We start from the raw sequence: 14,704 nt of genomic DNA, 5'->3' as shown, positions 1-14,704 counted from the left end.
TTGGCTTCCTCTTTATGTAGATTTCTGTGGCCCTCTGGGGGAAAAGCCATTTCTGAGCTTGGGAGCCCAGTAGGGAAGGCTTTCTTCTGGGTGTGCTCAGCTTTTGAACACATCTTCCCTCATTGGAAAAGAGACATATGTTTAGGTTGAGCTCTATGAGATCTAGCATGTGTTCATCAGTCAGGTGTGGAAAAGAGGTGATCTGAAAATGCACTAGTGAAAAACACAACTTTTCCATGCTCATCTAGAATATCTTTCAGAACTCTCCAACAGACATTAACATGAAAGTTTGAACAAGTGGAATTTTCCCTTGGAAATGCATTAATATTCCAAGGAAAAACTTGGAGGGAAAGGCAAAACAGTTTTAACTATAGAATCAGGAAGTTTTAAAAACTTCCCAAAGAGGCAACTTATGGAATGGGTGAAGATTTTATTTGCAAATGACACTACATATGAGGGGCTGGTATTCAAGATCTATAAAGAACTTCTCCAACTCAAGACACAAAAAACAAAGAATCAAGTCAAAAAATGGGCAGAAGACATGAACAGACACTTCTCCAAATAAGACAAATGGCTAACAGACACATGAAAAAGATGTTTGGCATCATTAGGCATCAGGAAAATTCAAATCAAAACCACATTGAGATACCACCTTATAACATTTAGAATGGCAAAAATGAACAAGGCAAGAAACAGCAAATGTTGGAGAGGTTGTAGAGAAAGGGGAACCCTCTTACACTGTTGGTGGAATGCAAGTTGGTGCAGCCACTTTGGGAAACAGTGTGGAGGTTCCTCAAAAAGTTAAAAATAGAGCTACCCTTTGATCCAGCAATTGCACTACTTGGCATTTACCCCAAAGATGCAGATGTAGTGAAAAGAAGTGAAAAGACATGCACCCAATGTTCATAGCAGCAATGTCCAGAATAGCCAAACTGTGAAAGGAGACTAGATGACCTTCAACAGGTGAATGGATAAAGAAGATGTGGTCCATATAAACACTGGAATATTACTCAGCCATCAGAAAGGATGAATACCTAACATTTGCATCAACATGGATGGAACTGGAGGAGACTACACTAAGTGAAATAAGCAAAGAAGACAATTATTATATGGTTTCACTTATTTGTGGAAAATAAGGAATAGCATGGAGGACATTAGGAGAAGGAAGGGAAAAATAAAGGGGAGGGTAACAAGATGGGTAGATGAACCATGAGAGACTATGGACTCCGGGAAACAAACTGAGGGTTTTAGAGGGGAAGGGGGTGGGAAATGGGTCATCCCGGTGATGGATATTAAGGAGGACACATATTGCAATGAGCACTGGGTGATATACACAAACAGTGAATCACGGAACACTACATCAAAAAATAATGATGCACTGTATGGTGACTTACATAACATAATAAAAAATTAATAAAGAAATAAAATAAACAACAACAACAACAACAACAACAAAAGATGAGGAAGTTTGAGGCAGTAGATGGATGGGCCACAAGGGGGCTACAGAAAATGTGTTATCCTTGGAGTCCAGAATAGTTAAGGTTTTGGGGTAGGCCTTTAGGGTTACTGTTCATATTTCATGTTGAAGAAAAAAATCTAATTCTGGATCAAGGGATGTAAACCTCATTAGGTTGAGGGGCCTCAGGAGACTAAAAATTCAAAGGTACTGAACAGGAAAATTTGCAATAAACTTACAAAATTTTATCATTGAGAAGAAACCTAGAGACTATTCAAACCTCTCCATTTTATAGTTAGGGGAAACTGAGACCTACAAAAGGAAAATGATTTTTTCCAAGGCCACACAGCAACTCAGTATCTGGCTTGCTTAACTGTGCTCAAGGCTGGAATTGAAGAATTTTTTTTTTTAACTGCACACTGGATGTGTGACCTTGTGCAAACCATTTGCATTGAAATTCTATAAAAATGGGGGTAATCGTTAACAATTCCACTGAACCAGGCTGCTTATTAATTAAGGTTGCAATAAGAAGAGTCACATGGCTGGTTCTTTTAGAGTTCTGGTTTGGATTACACTGTAATTTATTTATGTTATTTTTCTTTCTCTCCTTTTTTTTAAGATTTAAAATTTTTTGGAATGATTTACTTATATTTATTTATTTAAAAAAGATTTTATTTATTTATTTTTCAGAGAGAGAAAGCACAAGCAGGGGGAATGGCAGGCAGAGGGAGAAACAAGTTCCCTACTGAGGGACCCTGATGTGGGACTCAGTACCAAGACCCTAGGATCATGACCTGAGTCAAAGGCAGGTGCTTAATGGACTGAGCCACTCAGGCGTCTCTACTTAGTTATTTTAGAGAGAGAACATGAGTGAATGGGGGAGGGGCAGTGGGAGAGAGAGAGAGACCCTTGAAGAAAACTCTGCTCAGCGCAGAGCCCCACATGGTGGTCAATCCTAGGACCCTGAGATCATGACATGAGGCAAAACCAAGGAATTAAATGACAGAGCCACCCAAGTTCCCCTAAAAATTTTTTTTTAAGTAGGGGTGCCTGGGTGGCTCAGTGGGTTAAATCCTCTGCCTTCCGCTCAGGTCATGATCTCAGGGTCCTGGGATGGAGCTGCACATCGGGCTTTCTGCTCAGCAGGAGTTGAATTGTGTGCCTTAAGTGATGAATAGCTCAGTAAAGTTTTCAATGGAGAAAAAAAAAAAAAAGACAAGGCTGTATTCCCAGCTCTGACCCTAAGCAAGTTATGCCAACCTCTGGGCCTCACTTCTTGGTGTGTTGAATGGGGATAATACTACCCTTCCCAAATCAGAATAAGGGATTGTTCTTTTAAAATTTCTCCCAATCATGGCCAACATGGTTTGCTATAATCTCTATTACTACTTCCATACCAAGGAGAACATAAAGGTGTCCCTGCTAGGGAATTTTTGTTAGTATATTCAGAGGTGTGCAACCATCACCATAATTTTAGAAAACTTTTATCGCCTCCAAAAAATCCTGTACCTATTAACAATCACCCCATATTTTATCCCATCCCCTAGGCAACCGTTGATCTACTCCCTCTCTCTATGGATTTGCTTATTTTGAGCACTTAACATAAACAGGGTTATACAATAGTTGTTCTTTGTGTCTGACTTATTTCACTTAGAAGAATGCAAGGTTTATCTACATTATAGCATGCATTAGTACTTCACCCTTTTTATTGAAAAATAATATTCCATTGCATGGATATATCACACTTTGTTTATCATCAGTTGATGAACATTGTCTTGTTTCTACTTTTTAGCTATAATAAATAATACTACTATGAACATTCATATTTGAGTTTTTAAAAAGATTTATTTATTTATTTTAGAGGGAGAGAGAGTGGGGGGCACAGAGGAAGAAGGAGAGAGAAAATCCTAAGCAGAATCCCCACTGAGCACGGAGCCCAATGAGGGGCTCAATCTCATGACTCTGAGATCATGACCTGAGCCAAAATCAAGATCAACAGACTGAGTCATGTTCATGTCCAAGTTTTTATGTGAACATGTATTTTTATTTCTTTTGAACAAATACCTAGGAGAAAAATTGATGGGTCATATGATAATTGCATGTTTGATTTGAGAAACTGCTAGAGTATTTGCAACAGTGGCTGTGTCCTTTTACATTACTGCCATCAATGTATAAGGGTTCCTATTTCTCCACATCTTCACCCACACTTGTTGTTATTTGTCTTTCTTTCTTTTTTTTTTTTAGATTATTTATTTATTTATTTGACAGAGAGAAATCACAAGTAGGCAGAGAAGCAGGCAGAGAGAGAGGAGGAAGCAGGCTCCCTGCTGAGCAGAAAGCCCGATGCGGGGCTCGAACCCAGGACCTGGGATCATGACCTGAGCCGAAGGCAGCGGCTTAACCCACTGAGCCACCCAGGCGCCCCTGTCTTTCTTTTTTTTTTAAATTATAGCCACCCTAGTGGGTACAGAGTAGTATTTTATTGTGGTTTTTGGTTTGAATTTCCTTGATGTTTAGGATCTTTTGATGTGATTATTAGCCACTTGTTTATCTTCTTTGGAGAAGCTTCTATTCAAGTTCTTTGTCTATTTTTAATTGGATTATTTGTCTTTTTTATTATTTAGTTATATGTGTCCTTTTTATATTCTGTACACTAAACCCTTATTAGACATATGAATTGCTAGTATTTCTTTCCATTCTATGGAGATTTCACTTTATTGAAAACATCATCTTTTGAATCATAGTTTGAATCTTTCTGCTATACCATGAATTTTTAAAATAAAAGACCTTATAAAACTCCTCTTAGATGGAATCACACATATATCATCAGCACCATCACCATTAACCACTATCACCCCATCACTACCACCTCCACCACCACCATCATCATCATTCAGTTGCAAAGTATTTATTCATACATATTTTGTCCTTATCTCTTTGTTGACTGCTTTGGGCTTCCAGTATAATTTAAAGCCATAATTCATTCCTTGAAATACCTAGTCTTTCTGGAGAGACAAGTTGGAGAACATGGCATGGTTTTGGAAGGCAAACAAACCTTGAGTTCTCACAATTTCCAAGTACAAAAGAGCTGAGTTGCTGTGTGTGCCACTCAGATCCTCCTTCTCTTTCAGGACTGAGGGGCCTGATGCTGTCAGTCATGTTGGCCTCTCTGATGAGCTCCTTAACCTCCATCTTCAATAGTGCCAGCACCCTCTTCACCATGGACATCTACACTAAGATCCGGAAGGGAGCATCTGAGAAAGAGCTCATGATTGCAGGAAGGTAAGTGCAGCATCTTCTTGCCACCCACCATGAAAGTTTGAATGATCTGTACTATCCCTCAAGGTAGAGAAGACTGGTACATGCTTGGGTAGAATGGGAGTAACCTCTGTCATTAGTTATATTTACACTTTAGTGACATTTAACTTTAAATTGAGGATCATTGGGGTGCCTGGGTGGCAGATGGTTAAGCCTCTGCCCTTGGCTCATGTCATTATCTCCAGGTCTTGGGATCGAGCCCCATGTTGGGCTCCCAGCTTGGTGGGGACTCTGCTTCTCCCTCTCCCTCTGCTTCTCCCCCTGCTTGTGCTCTCTGTCTCTGCTTGCATCTCTCTCAGATGAATAAATAAATTAAAAAAAAGAAAAATATAAATTGAAAATCATCAAACAATGCCTGTCTGGAGTAAGATATGACACCAGAAATCATCCAATCTAACCCTCAGTTTATCAACAAACAAAAGGAGGCTTGTCTTGCCTAAATCCATGTAGTCTGGACAGTGGCAGAAACAGGACTAGAATTCAGGCCAACTGAATCCTTGTTCAAGGCCCTTTATGCTGCCCCATGTGGCCCTCCTCAGCCCTCTACACTGTATGTCTTCACATGGGCCATCTTCAAGGCCCAGACGCCTCTGATGCCTTGACCATTTGCTGCAACATTTTTGCATTTGACTGGGAGGGTCAAGTGATACTGTGCTTGGGAACATGCTCTGTAAAGTCTAAAACACCACGCTATATGTACATTTGTTATTGCAAATGAGATAGTGGACATAACAGAATACTGAAAGACAGAAGGGTTGATACATGGGTCAGAGGTACTCATAATCTTGACTATCCATCGAGCAGATGCTTGGAGAGAGGACTAACTAAAGCTCTGCTGTGTCTCTTTCTGGGGCTCTGGCAGGTCAACTTACTCAGAGCAGAGGAATCAAGTCCCTGTGAGGTCAGTCAAGGAAAAGTTCCATAGTGAATGTGGGAGAGGTATGGGCTGCCACCTCATAGGTCTCATCAATAAGATTAGGGCAAAGGAAGGAAAGGGGACAGGCCACTGTCAGGTGTTGAGACACCTGGCACTCAGGGAAGATCTAACCAGGCCCGAGTCTACTCCTTTACTTCACAGAAATCAGAACCATCACCCTGACTGTTTTACCTTAGAAAGGACTTTACTGTTTCCTGTTTCTCCCCTCCTCCCTTTTATCTATAAGATGCAACATGAGAAGAGAACCATTTTGTTGCTTTGCTTGGGGATGGCCCCCTTGGCTTTGAGATTGTTGGGGCCCACACTTTTGTATATCCCATGACTGATGCCCTGGATTTTACCCCTGCCCTAGATGAACTTATAGAAAACAAATCCAGACTTTGCTATGGTGACTGTAAGAGCAATCAAGGGCTCAAAGAAGGAAGAGGTGAACATGGCATGCAGTAGTTGGGGAAAGCTCCTGGAAGAGGGAGGCCTGACCTGAGGCCAAAATGATGGGTAGGATTTGGGTATATGGGGGCAGTGGAAAGGGATTCCAGAAGGAGAAATATATGAGTGAAAACACTGCTTTGTAAAGGTTAGTTTACGGTTGTTTCGCCTTAAATTCATGTAAGGTAAAGGAATCATAGCCATCTTTCTAATTAAATCAAAAGCACAAGTAAGGGGAGCTTGTAAGGGAGCCCTCCAATCTCTTCATGACTTGAAGTGAAATTCAAGAGGAGAGCTGGAAATACTCGGTAGTGTCCCTTTCTTTCTAGACTGTTCCTTTATAAACTCTTTTTCGTTGTGGTCTTCACTTTATTATGAGGAAGAGGAGGAGGAGGTGATGGAGGAGAAGGAGAAGAAAATAAAAATTATGGCCTTTACTATTTATTGAGTACCTACTGTTTACTAGGTGTTTTACTATAGCTGATCCTTATTCTAGAATTGCAAGGTCAGTCATATTATTCCCAATTCACAGACAGAGAAATTGAGATTCAGAGAGGTTAAGCAAGGTATCCTATGTCACACATAGAAAAGAAAAATTTGAGTCCAGGACCCTTGTTCCTACATTCTACTACTTGTCAAAGTGTGATTCTCTTATGGCAGTTACTGGTTTAGGTTTGTCAAGTGCATTTCATTTATTCACAGGCATAGATGACTTTCTCATAGAGGCAGAATACAGATGGAAAAAAAGCCTCAAGAATAAATTTGCTAATTATTTTTCCTTGCCTATGGTAATATTACACACATACACACATAATATGTATATATAATATACAATAAATAAAATGATACACACACATATAAATATCTACATTTATGTGTATATATATTTGCTATATATATAATATATATATACACACACACATCTGACATATAGTAATCATACACATATGATACATATATATGTCATACATCTGACACATAGTAATATGTATTTATTCATATAGAGCCATTATTGACATTGTATTGGGGGGTTTTGATTTCAGGTTGTTCATCCTGGTGCTGATAGGTATCAGCATTGCTTGGGTACCCATTGTGCAGTCAGCACAAAGTGGGCAGCTCTTCGATTACATCCAGTCCATTACCAGTTACTTGGGACCACCCATTGCAGCTGTCTTCTTGCTTGCTATTTTCTGGAAGAGAGTCAATGAACCGGTAGGTTTCATTTTTGCATGTCCTGAAAAGCCACTCTGACACAGAAATTCCCACCTGGAGTGCCATATTCTGTATGGGAGGGATTCTATTTCCCAGAGATCTCAAGCAGAAATAGATGTGCTGCTGAAGGTTTTTATGGCAAAGTCTTCAGGGACTCTCCTGGGTATACATTCTTTTGGATTCACCTCTCCTCCTTGCTGCAGGTTCCAAACTCATTCCCAACTAATGATATACATGTTCCATCCAACCTGAGTGACTTTGGCCTGTTAACATGGCACTAGCCAGGAAGTTTGTATCCCAGGCGAGCAGCTCCAGAGGAAGTCCTAGCACAGGCTCCCTCTAGTGGTTCCTTTTAAAAAAATTTCCTTTTTATTATTTATTTTTATTTTTATTTTTTTTTAAAAAGTTCTATTCAGCCACTGTATGGCACATCATTAGTTTTTGATGTAGTGTTCTGTAATTCATTAGTTGCATGTAACACCCAGTGCTCATCACAACACATGCCCTCCGTAATACTCCTCACCCTGTTACTCCATCCTTTCACCCCCTTCTCCTTTGTAACCGTCAGTTTGTTTCCCAGGGTCTGTAGTCCCTCATGGTCCATCTCCCTCTCTGATTTCTCTCCCTTCTGATTTCCCTCCCTTTCCTTATGATCCTTTGTGCTATTGTTTACATTCCACATATGAACAAAGCTATATGATAATTGTCTTTCTCTGCTTGACTTATTTCACTTGACATAATCCCCTCCAGTTCCACCCATGTTGATGCAAATGGTGAGTATTCATCCTTTCTGATGGCTGAGTAATATTCCATTGTATATATGTACCTCTAGTGGTTCTGCAGTGAGCTTGGCTTTCCAGCCAGCACCTCTCAAGGCCCAGTGAAAAATGATGTCCTGGTGCTCAAGCAATTTATATGCAAAACAACATAAGGTAGATAATAATTGAGGGATAAAACATAGCATAGAATATGAGAAGGATTCACAGAAAGACTATATTAGCATGGGCTGAACTAGAGGGAAGAGAGGGTGTGCAAAGCAGAGAGAGAACAGCACCAGAACTTGGAGGCAGAAGTGCAAGGATAAGCGTGAGGATGAGGAGTTTGAAAGGCATTTCACATGTCTTGAGAAGGAGTTTGTGTGTATGGGTTAATGGAAGAAATGCTAGACAAGAATGTTGAAGTTAAATTAGGAATGGCTCCTTTGAAAAAGCCAGGCCAGAGAGTTTGGATTTTCATTGGGGTGCTGTTACAGGTTTTGAAGCACCATGAAAAGGATGCCTTTGGACTTTTGACTGGGGTGTTGCTCATCTGTCTCTGTATTAAACCATCTGCACACTCAGGGAAGGCTGGGATCGAGTGGGGGTAATAACTGTGTAGCCTATTTTCTGAAGCAGTATGAATTATGACATATTTTTGGTTAGAGACAACCCCTTTATCCCAATAGGACAGAAACAAATATACACTTGGGAAATACCTCACTGGAATGACCCAGCTTTGAAGTGTAAAATTATGTGTGCTTCTCTTCACTCAACATTTGACATTAGGAACATAGTCCAGATTTGCTGGCAACACAAAAATGTATGCACAGATAAATACCCTTGAGAGATCAGAATTAAACCTGCAAGTGATCATGACTGGTTTGAGAAATAGTCACACTCTTAAGATTTATTTCAATAGGGATTGGCAGAAGCTGAGAGATTTCTAAAATACAAGTTAGTATAGTGTGGCTAGAAGCCCAACTGGGTATTGCTGTGGACTAAAAACAGATTGAGTTCAAAAAAGGACTGTGGCAGCCAAAAAACAAGGCTAAAAATTGGGATAGAGTGTAGTGGTTCTCAACCGGGGGAGATTTTGCCCTTCCCCAAGAGAAGTTTTGGCGAAGTCTGGCAACATTTTTGATTGGCTTTGATTCAGAAAACGCTACTAGTATCTATTGTGTGGAGGCCAATACACAAGACAGCTCCCCTCATGCTCAGCCCCCCACAATCCCAAAAGAATTATCCAGCCCAAATGTCACAGGTCTGAGGGTGAGAAGCCATTGCTAGAGTCTCTGGAGAGCAGCACATAGAGACTACAAAATGATTCTCAGGACTGGTCAGGGATTGTGTTTAATGAGGGATGACTCATTAAAGTCTTGAGGAAAATGTCAAAATCCCAGATTTTTCAAGAGCCTCTTGAGAATAAAATTAAAGAACAGGAAGATACTAATTGCCAAAAGAGAAGGACTGTATGTTGGCTAATTCAATTAAATGATTAATTGAAATTAAATGAAAACTGAAATTAAATTTAAAGTTTTATTTATTTATTTGTCAGAGAGAGAGAGAGCACGCACAAGCAGGAGGAGAGCCAGGTAGAGAAGGCAAAGGGAAAAGCAGGCTTCTGGTGAGCAAGGGACCCAATGTGGGACTCAATTCCAGGACCCTGAGATCATGACCTGAGCCAAAAGTAGACGTCTACTAACCAACTGACCCAGGCATCCTGCTAATTGAATTTAAATAAAAAGAAAAAAGCAAAAAATCAAAAGAGAAGAAAAACTTTATAGCAGATTTTATCAATAATATTCACACAAACTAAAGTAAAAAAATAATTTTTGAATGAATATGTGTGTGGGGAATGAATGGGGGACATCTTTTTCCTCATCTATCTATCATCTATCTGTCATCTATCTATCATCTATCTATCTATCTATCTATCATCTATCCTTTACCATCTACCATCATCTATCTACCTAGCAGATACTTCCAGATGTCAGACAGAGAGCTGACAACACAAAGGGAATAAATCTTGGTTCCTTCCCTGGGCAAATTCCCAGTTCAGATGGGGAGACAGAGAAGTGATTGAGTGATTCCACAGAAGTGGAATTGGAGGTGTGTTTATAGTGCAGTCACCACATGGAGGATGGGCCCACCCAATTCTGTCCTAGGAGAAGAGGGGACATTTAAGCTAGAACAAGGTTACCAGGAAGGGAGGAGCTTGTGTTCTCCCAGATAAAGAGTGACCTGTACAAAGACCTAGGACATGAATACACTGATAATGGAACACACCTGGGATATAAAGGGCAGGGGTACCCATGGCTAGGAAAGTTCAAGGATCAACATTTGACATGAAAGCTCTTTTTTACCACCCTTCTATGAGCTCACTGTACTTTGTCACTAATCCTTTTAAAATGTGGCCTCTAGATTCAGACCTGGTTCTCTAGGTGAGGACTGACCGAAAAGGAAGCAAGAAGGAAGTAAGGAAGGAAGGAAAGGAAGGAAGGGGTTAAAAAAAAACCCTGAAAAATTGTATCCCTGTATTTTTAGTCTCTTAAAGGATTTCCATATTTCTAATATGCAAACCCAAAACTTAATGTAAAGACACATAATATAATCTTGTGTTTTCAAATTAAAAACAGTGACTTTGGATCTATAAAAGGGGCTAATGAAGAAAGTAGTATTTATATTTTGATGAAAACATTCTTTTCTCTTCCATCCCTCAAAGACCCAATTTGTTTTTCAAAGACTTCAAGGAAAACAAATTATTTCACAAGTAATTACATTACCTTTGAATGTGCTTAAATCTGGAGGCTGATGGTGATAGCAGCTACAGGAACCAGAGTCAAATTATTTTTAAAATTAAAAATTAATTTTTGGAATTAAGGCTTTGGGTTGACACTAGACAAAGTTATTAGACACTGTTACCCCATTATATTATGAATCTTGTTTTATGACCCAGGTAAAATCATGTCACTGAAACATGATAAACACACCTTCAGGCTTGGCCTGACATCACACTCTTAGCCATATTCTGTACGCCAGCATTCTGGCTACAGAAGGCCTGAAGCTATCATTTGTCTCATTTTTGTTCCTTTTCCTCTGTCTTCCAGGAATGCCCCGATGTTTTGTGTGTTTGGTGTTAATTAACCCAAGGTTTTCTTTCACAGGGAGCCTTTTGGGGACTGGTCATAGGATTTCTGGTTGGGGTGTCCCGTATGGTGGCTGAATTTGCCTATGGAACTGGGAGCTGCATGCAGCCCAGCAACTGTCCCACGATTATCTGTGGTGTGCACTACCTGTACTTTGCCATCATCCTCTTTGCCATATCTGTCATCGTCATTGTGGTTGTCTCTCTCTTCACCAAACCAATTCCAGATGTGCATGTGAGTATCCATTTTGGGGAATGTGTCCTGCCCTTGTTTCATGCTCATGCTACAACACCCACCTTGTTGCCCTTTCCCCAATTAAACATCTCACACTCACATGACTAAAACAGTCCTTGCTTACCATTGGTTTTACATAGAAAGACACAAGCCAGAAAACATGGTGTGCTAGCAAGGTGGTGTCAAGTGTGTGTCTTCTGTAGGAGTCCTCACCGCAGTTATTTCAGTCTAGGGGCTAATCTCTGGATCCTGCTCACCAAGTAACAGCACAGGTGCAAGGGAATGAGATCACGTGGGTGAGTACAGGGGCTAGCCTGGATTAGATGCTCATGTCTCAAATAGAAACTTAGATTTCTTCTAGTAGACCCATGGCATAACTTTCAGGGGTCTCAGCAAGGGACATAGTTACAAAAAAACCACACTCAGGGAAATCTGAAGTATGATATACCCTTAATTTTTTCCCCAATTAACCCTCCAAACAATTATCCATGTAATTTGAGGAATTTCAAACAATATCAAAGTCCAATTGATTCAAGACTCCAAAATGGCAAATATTCTTCTTTAATTCTAGATGTCACCCTTGGTTTAGGATTTATTCATAGCTCTCCCAATGCAGATGAAAATTTCCAATTATAAGTCACTTTTACCATAAACAATATAATCTGGGCATCCAACACAGCTAATACTTTACATTTTTCAGGTTTCCAAGAACAGAGCTAGAGTCAACCCAAGACCATGTTAGTCCATAGAGAAAGAGAAGGTTTTTTTTTTGTTTTTGTTTTGTTTTTTAACTTTTTACTCATGCATATACAAATACAGGGACTTATGGAATCCCTAAGAGACCTTCGACCTCCTTGCCAAATTTTCAAAACTGTACCTAATCTTAATGTCAAACAAAGACTGCTTTTATAGAAGAAGAATCACCATTATGTTTATTGGCTGAATCTGTCAATAGGCTTTCTTTGTGTTGTATTAACTGCTTCCTGATGTCTCAGTGTTTGCAAGTATTGCAGCCCTAAACACATTTAGCCCAGGATTCCTCTTTTTTTTCCCTTAAAGATGTTATTTATTTATTTAACAGAGAGAGACACAGAAGGAGAGGGAACACAAGCAGGGGGAGTGGGAGAGGGAGAAGCAGGATTCCTGCTGAGCAGGGAGCCTGATGCAAGGCTCCAAACTAGGACCCTGGGATCATGACCCGAGCTAAGGCAGATAGCCAGGCACCCCATCCGTGATTCCCCTTGAAGTAGAGAAAGCAACGTAGTCACCGAAGAGGGCATAGCTGGAATGAATACATTTCATTGACTTTCAGACTTCTTCAAGTTTCTGGTTTCATGTTCATAGAAACTGTCTCCAGTGCTACTCAATTCTAATATGGTTCATGATTCTACAGATTATCTTCTTATAATGTGACAAACACATGGTGCAAACTCTGCTCTTACACTTCTGGTCTGGAGAAATGGGTTTTTGGTCTTCTTTCTTAGCACCAATGCTAAAAGGAACAAATTTAGTCATCATATATAAGAAGAGTTCATTCATTCAAGACAGACATTTCTTTATTCAAGGTGATCTCTTAGTCTTTGAATATTATAATAAGGGTTTGTATATTCATGTGTATAATTACATTGAAGTGCTCAACTTATTTAGAGATAATGTGGATATAAACTGTTATCTATGTTTTAGTCAGTACTGAGAGACCACAGTACCTTTTTTTTTGTTGTTGTTTGCATTTTTTAATGAGTTTCATTCAGCAAACACTGACCAAATCAATGTTTTAAAAGGGGCATCTCTAATATCCTCTGCATTCTAGAGCAATAAACTAATCATCCACGGACACTTTTAGGAAATGATGCACCTTTTCTTTTCTTGAGCACATCTCTTTTTTTCTCTCAACTTCTTGGCACAAGACACTGTTTGGATCTTTCTGCCAACCTGTTTTGCTTTTTCCCCAGCTCTACCGCCTGTGTTGGAGCCTGCGCAACAGCAAAGAGGAGCGTATTGACTTGGATGCAGGAGAGGAGGACTTTCAAGAAACCCCAGAAGAGACCATTGAAATAGGTGATTTGTGATTTAGAGCCCATCCCAAGCCCTAAAATGTTACTCCTCCAACAGAAAGACTACCTTACTGAAGTCTTTACAAAATGCCTACATCAAAGCTCAGATCTCTCTTTATGTGAGTGAGGTGGGGGATGAGATAGATAAATGGATTTTAGGAAGTTCACTCTGAGGCCTAGTCAAGAGGAATAGAGAGGTGCAGAATCTCCTCATCCTCCTTATACCTCATAGTTCACAGTGCTCTGTAAGTATGAGTGGTGTATTTTCTACCCTGACTTGACTGGGACATGACATGGGAGAAGGAAAGAGTCAGAGCCTGTGAACTGAAAGCAGATGGAATCTAAGCTATGGTCAGTCTAGTGACACCAGGAGGATGGGTGAGAGGCTCGTTGATGTCTTATATCCACATAAGATTTAGAAAATTAAATTTTTCTTAAGTCCAGTAAGATAATGCTTAGTCAGTATTCAGAGATTTATCCTGATCATGGAGAAAAGTTTTCCTCAACTTATGTATTGGAACTTTTTCTCTTTACTTGGGACTGGTGCACACATGGAGGATGGTTGTGGAGATGTGTGATGTGCCAAGGTGTGGGAGCCCAAGGTCATAGGTGCTTTATCTGTGGGACTAGAGGTCTCATCACTCCATCTGAAGGAAAGTACAGGTACAGCAGAATAAATTCTGAATATGGCCATCAGAAATATCAGAGAATCCTAGCTTTGGAAAGGGCCCTAAAGATCATTTATTCTTATGGCCCCATTTTACAGAAACATAAATTGAGGTCAGAGCCTATTATCCCAGCTCTGATATAATCTGCTTTTGACCAAGACATTTTAGTTCTGAAACCTGCGACTCTGCATGTACTGGAAGGAACCTGGAGCCATAGGCAGTTGACCAGGTTGTTGAAAAAGATAGACCTTTTCTGCTTCCTTGGAGCAGGGAGGCATCAATATGCTGCCTGCTTCTCCCACTTCCAAAAGCGTCTCCACACTGAGGGAGAATATAACAGATTTTAAATTTCATTTAGCATTATACACCATCCATGTTATTGCAAATGACAAAATTTTATTCTTTTTTATGGCTGAGTAATATTCCATGGCATCTATCATCTATCTATCATATATATATATATATATATGGTATATATATTACATCTTCTTT

The 14,704-nt window shown here is 39.9% G+C and overlaps 1 protein-coding gene across 1 annotated transcript in view; it reads left to right on the top strand.

Annotated features, from left to right (window-relative positions):
* The window catches only part of LOC125082451 (sodium/glucose cotransporter 1), a 70,775-nt gene that overhangs the window by 44,050 nt on the left and 12,021 nt on the right, over positions 1-14,704 (top strand). The window contains exons 11-14 of the mRNA XM_047698132.1: positions 4,588-4,738; positions 7,184-7,352; positions 11,275-11,490; positions 13,443-13,548. Of these exons, the coding sequence (XP_047554088.1) occupies positions 4,588-4,738; positions 7,184-7,352; positions 11,275-11,490; positions 13,443-13,548 (642 nt within the window). The remainder of the gene's footprint in view (positions 1-4,587; positions 4,739-7,183; positions 7,353-11,274; positions 11,491-13,442; positions 13,549-14,704) is intronic.

The sequence above is a fragment of the Lutra lutra genome, chromosome 12 (genome assembly GCF_902655055.1).
Source record: "Lutra lutra chromosome 12, mLutLut1.2, whole genome shotgun sequence".
In the NCBI taxonomy this organism is placed as follows: domain Eukaryota; kingdom Metazoa; phylum Chordata; class Mammalia; order Carnivora; family Mustelidae; genus Lutra; species Lutra lutra.
This window is presented reverse-complemented; position numbering and strand designations above follow the sequence as displayed.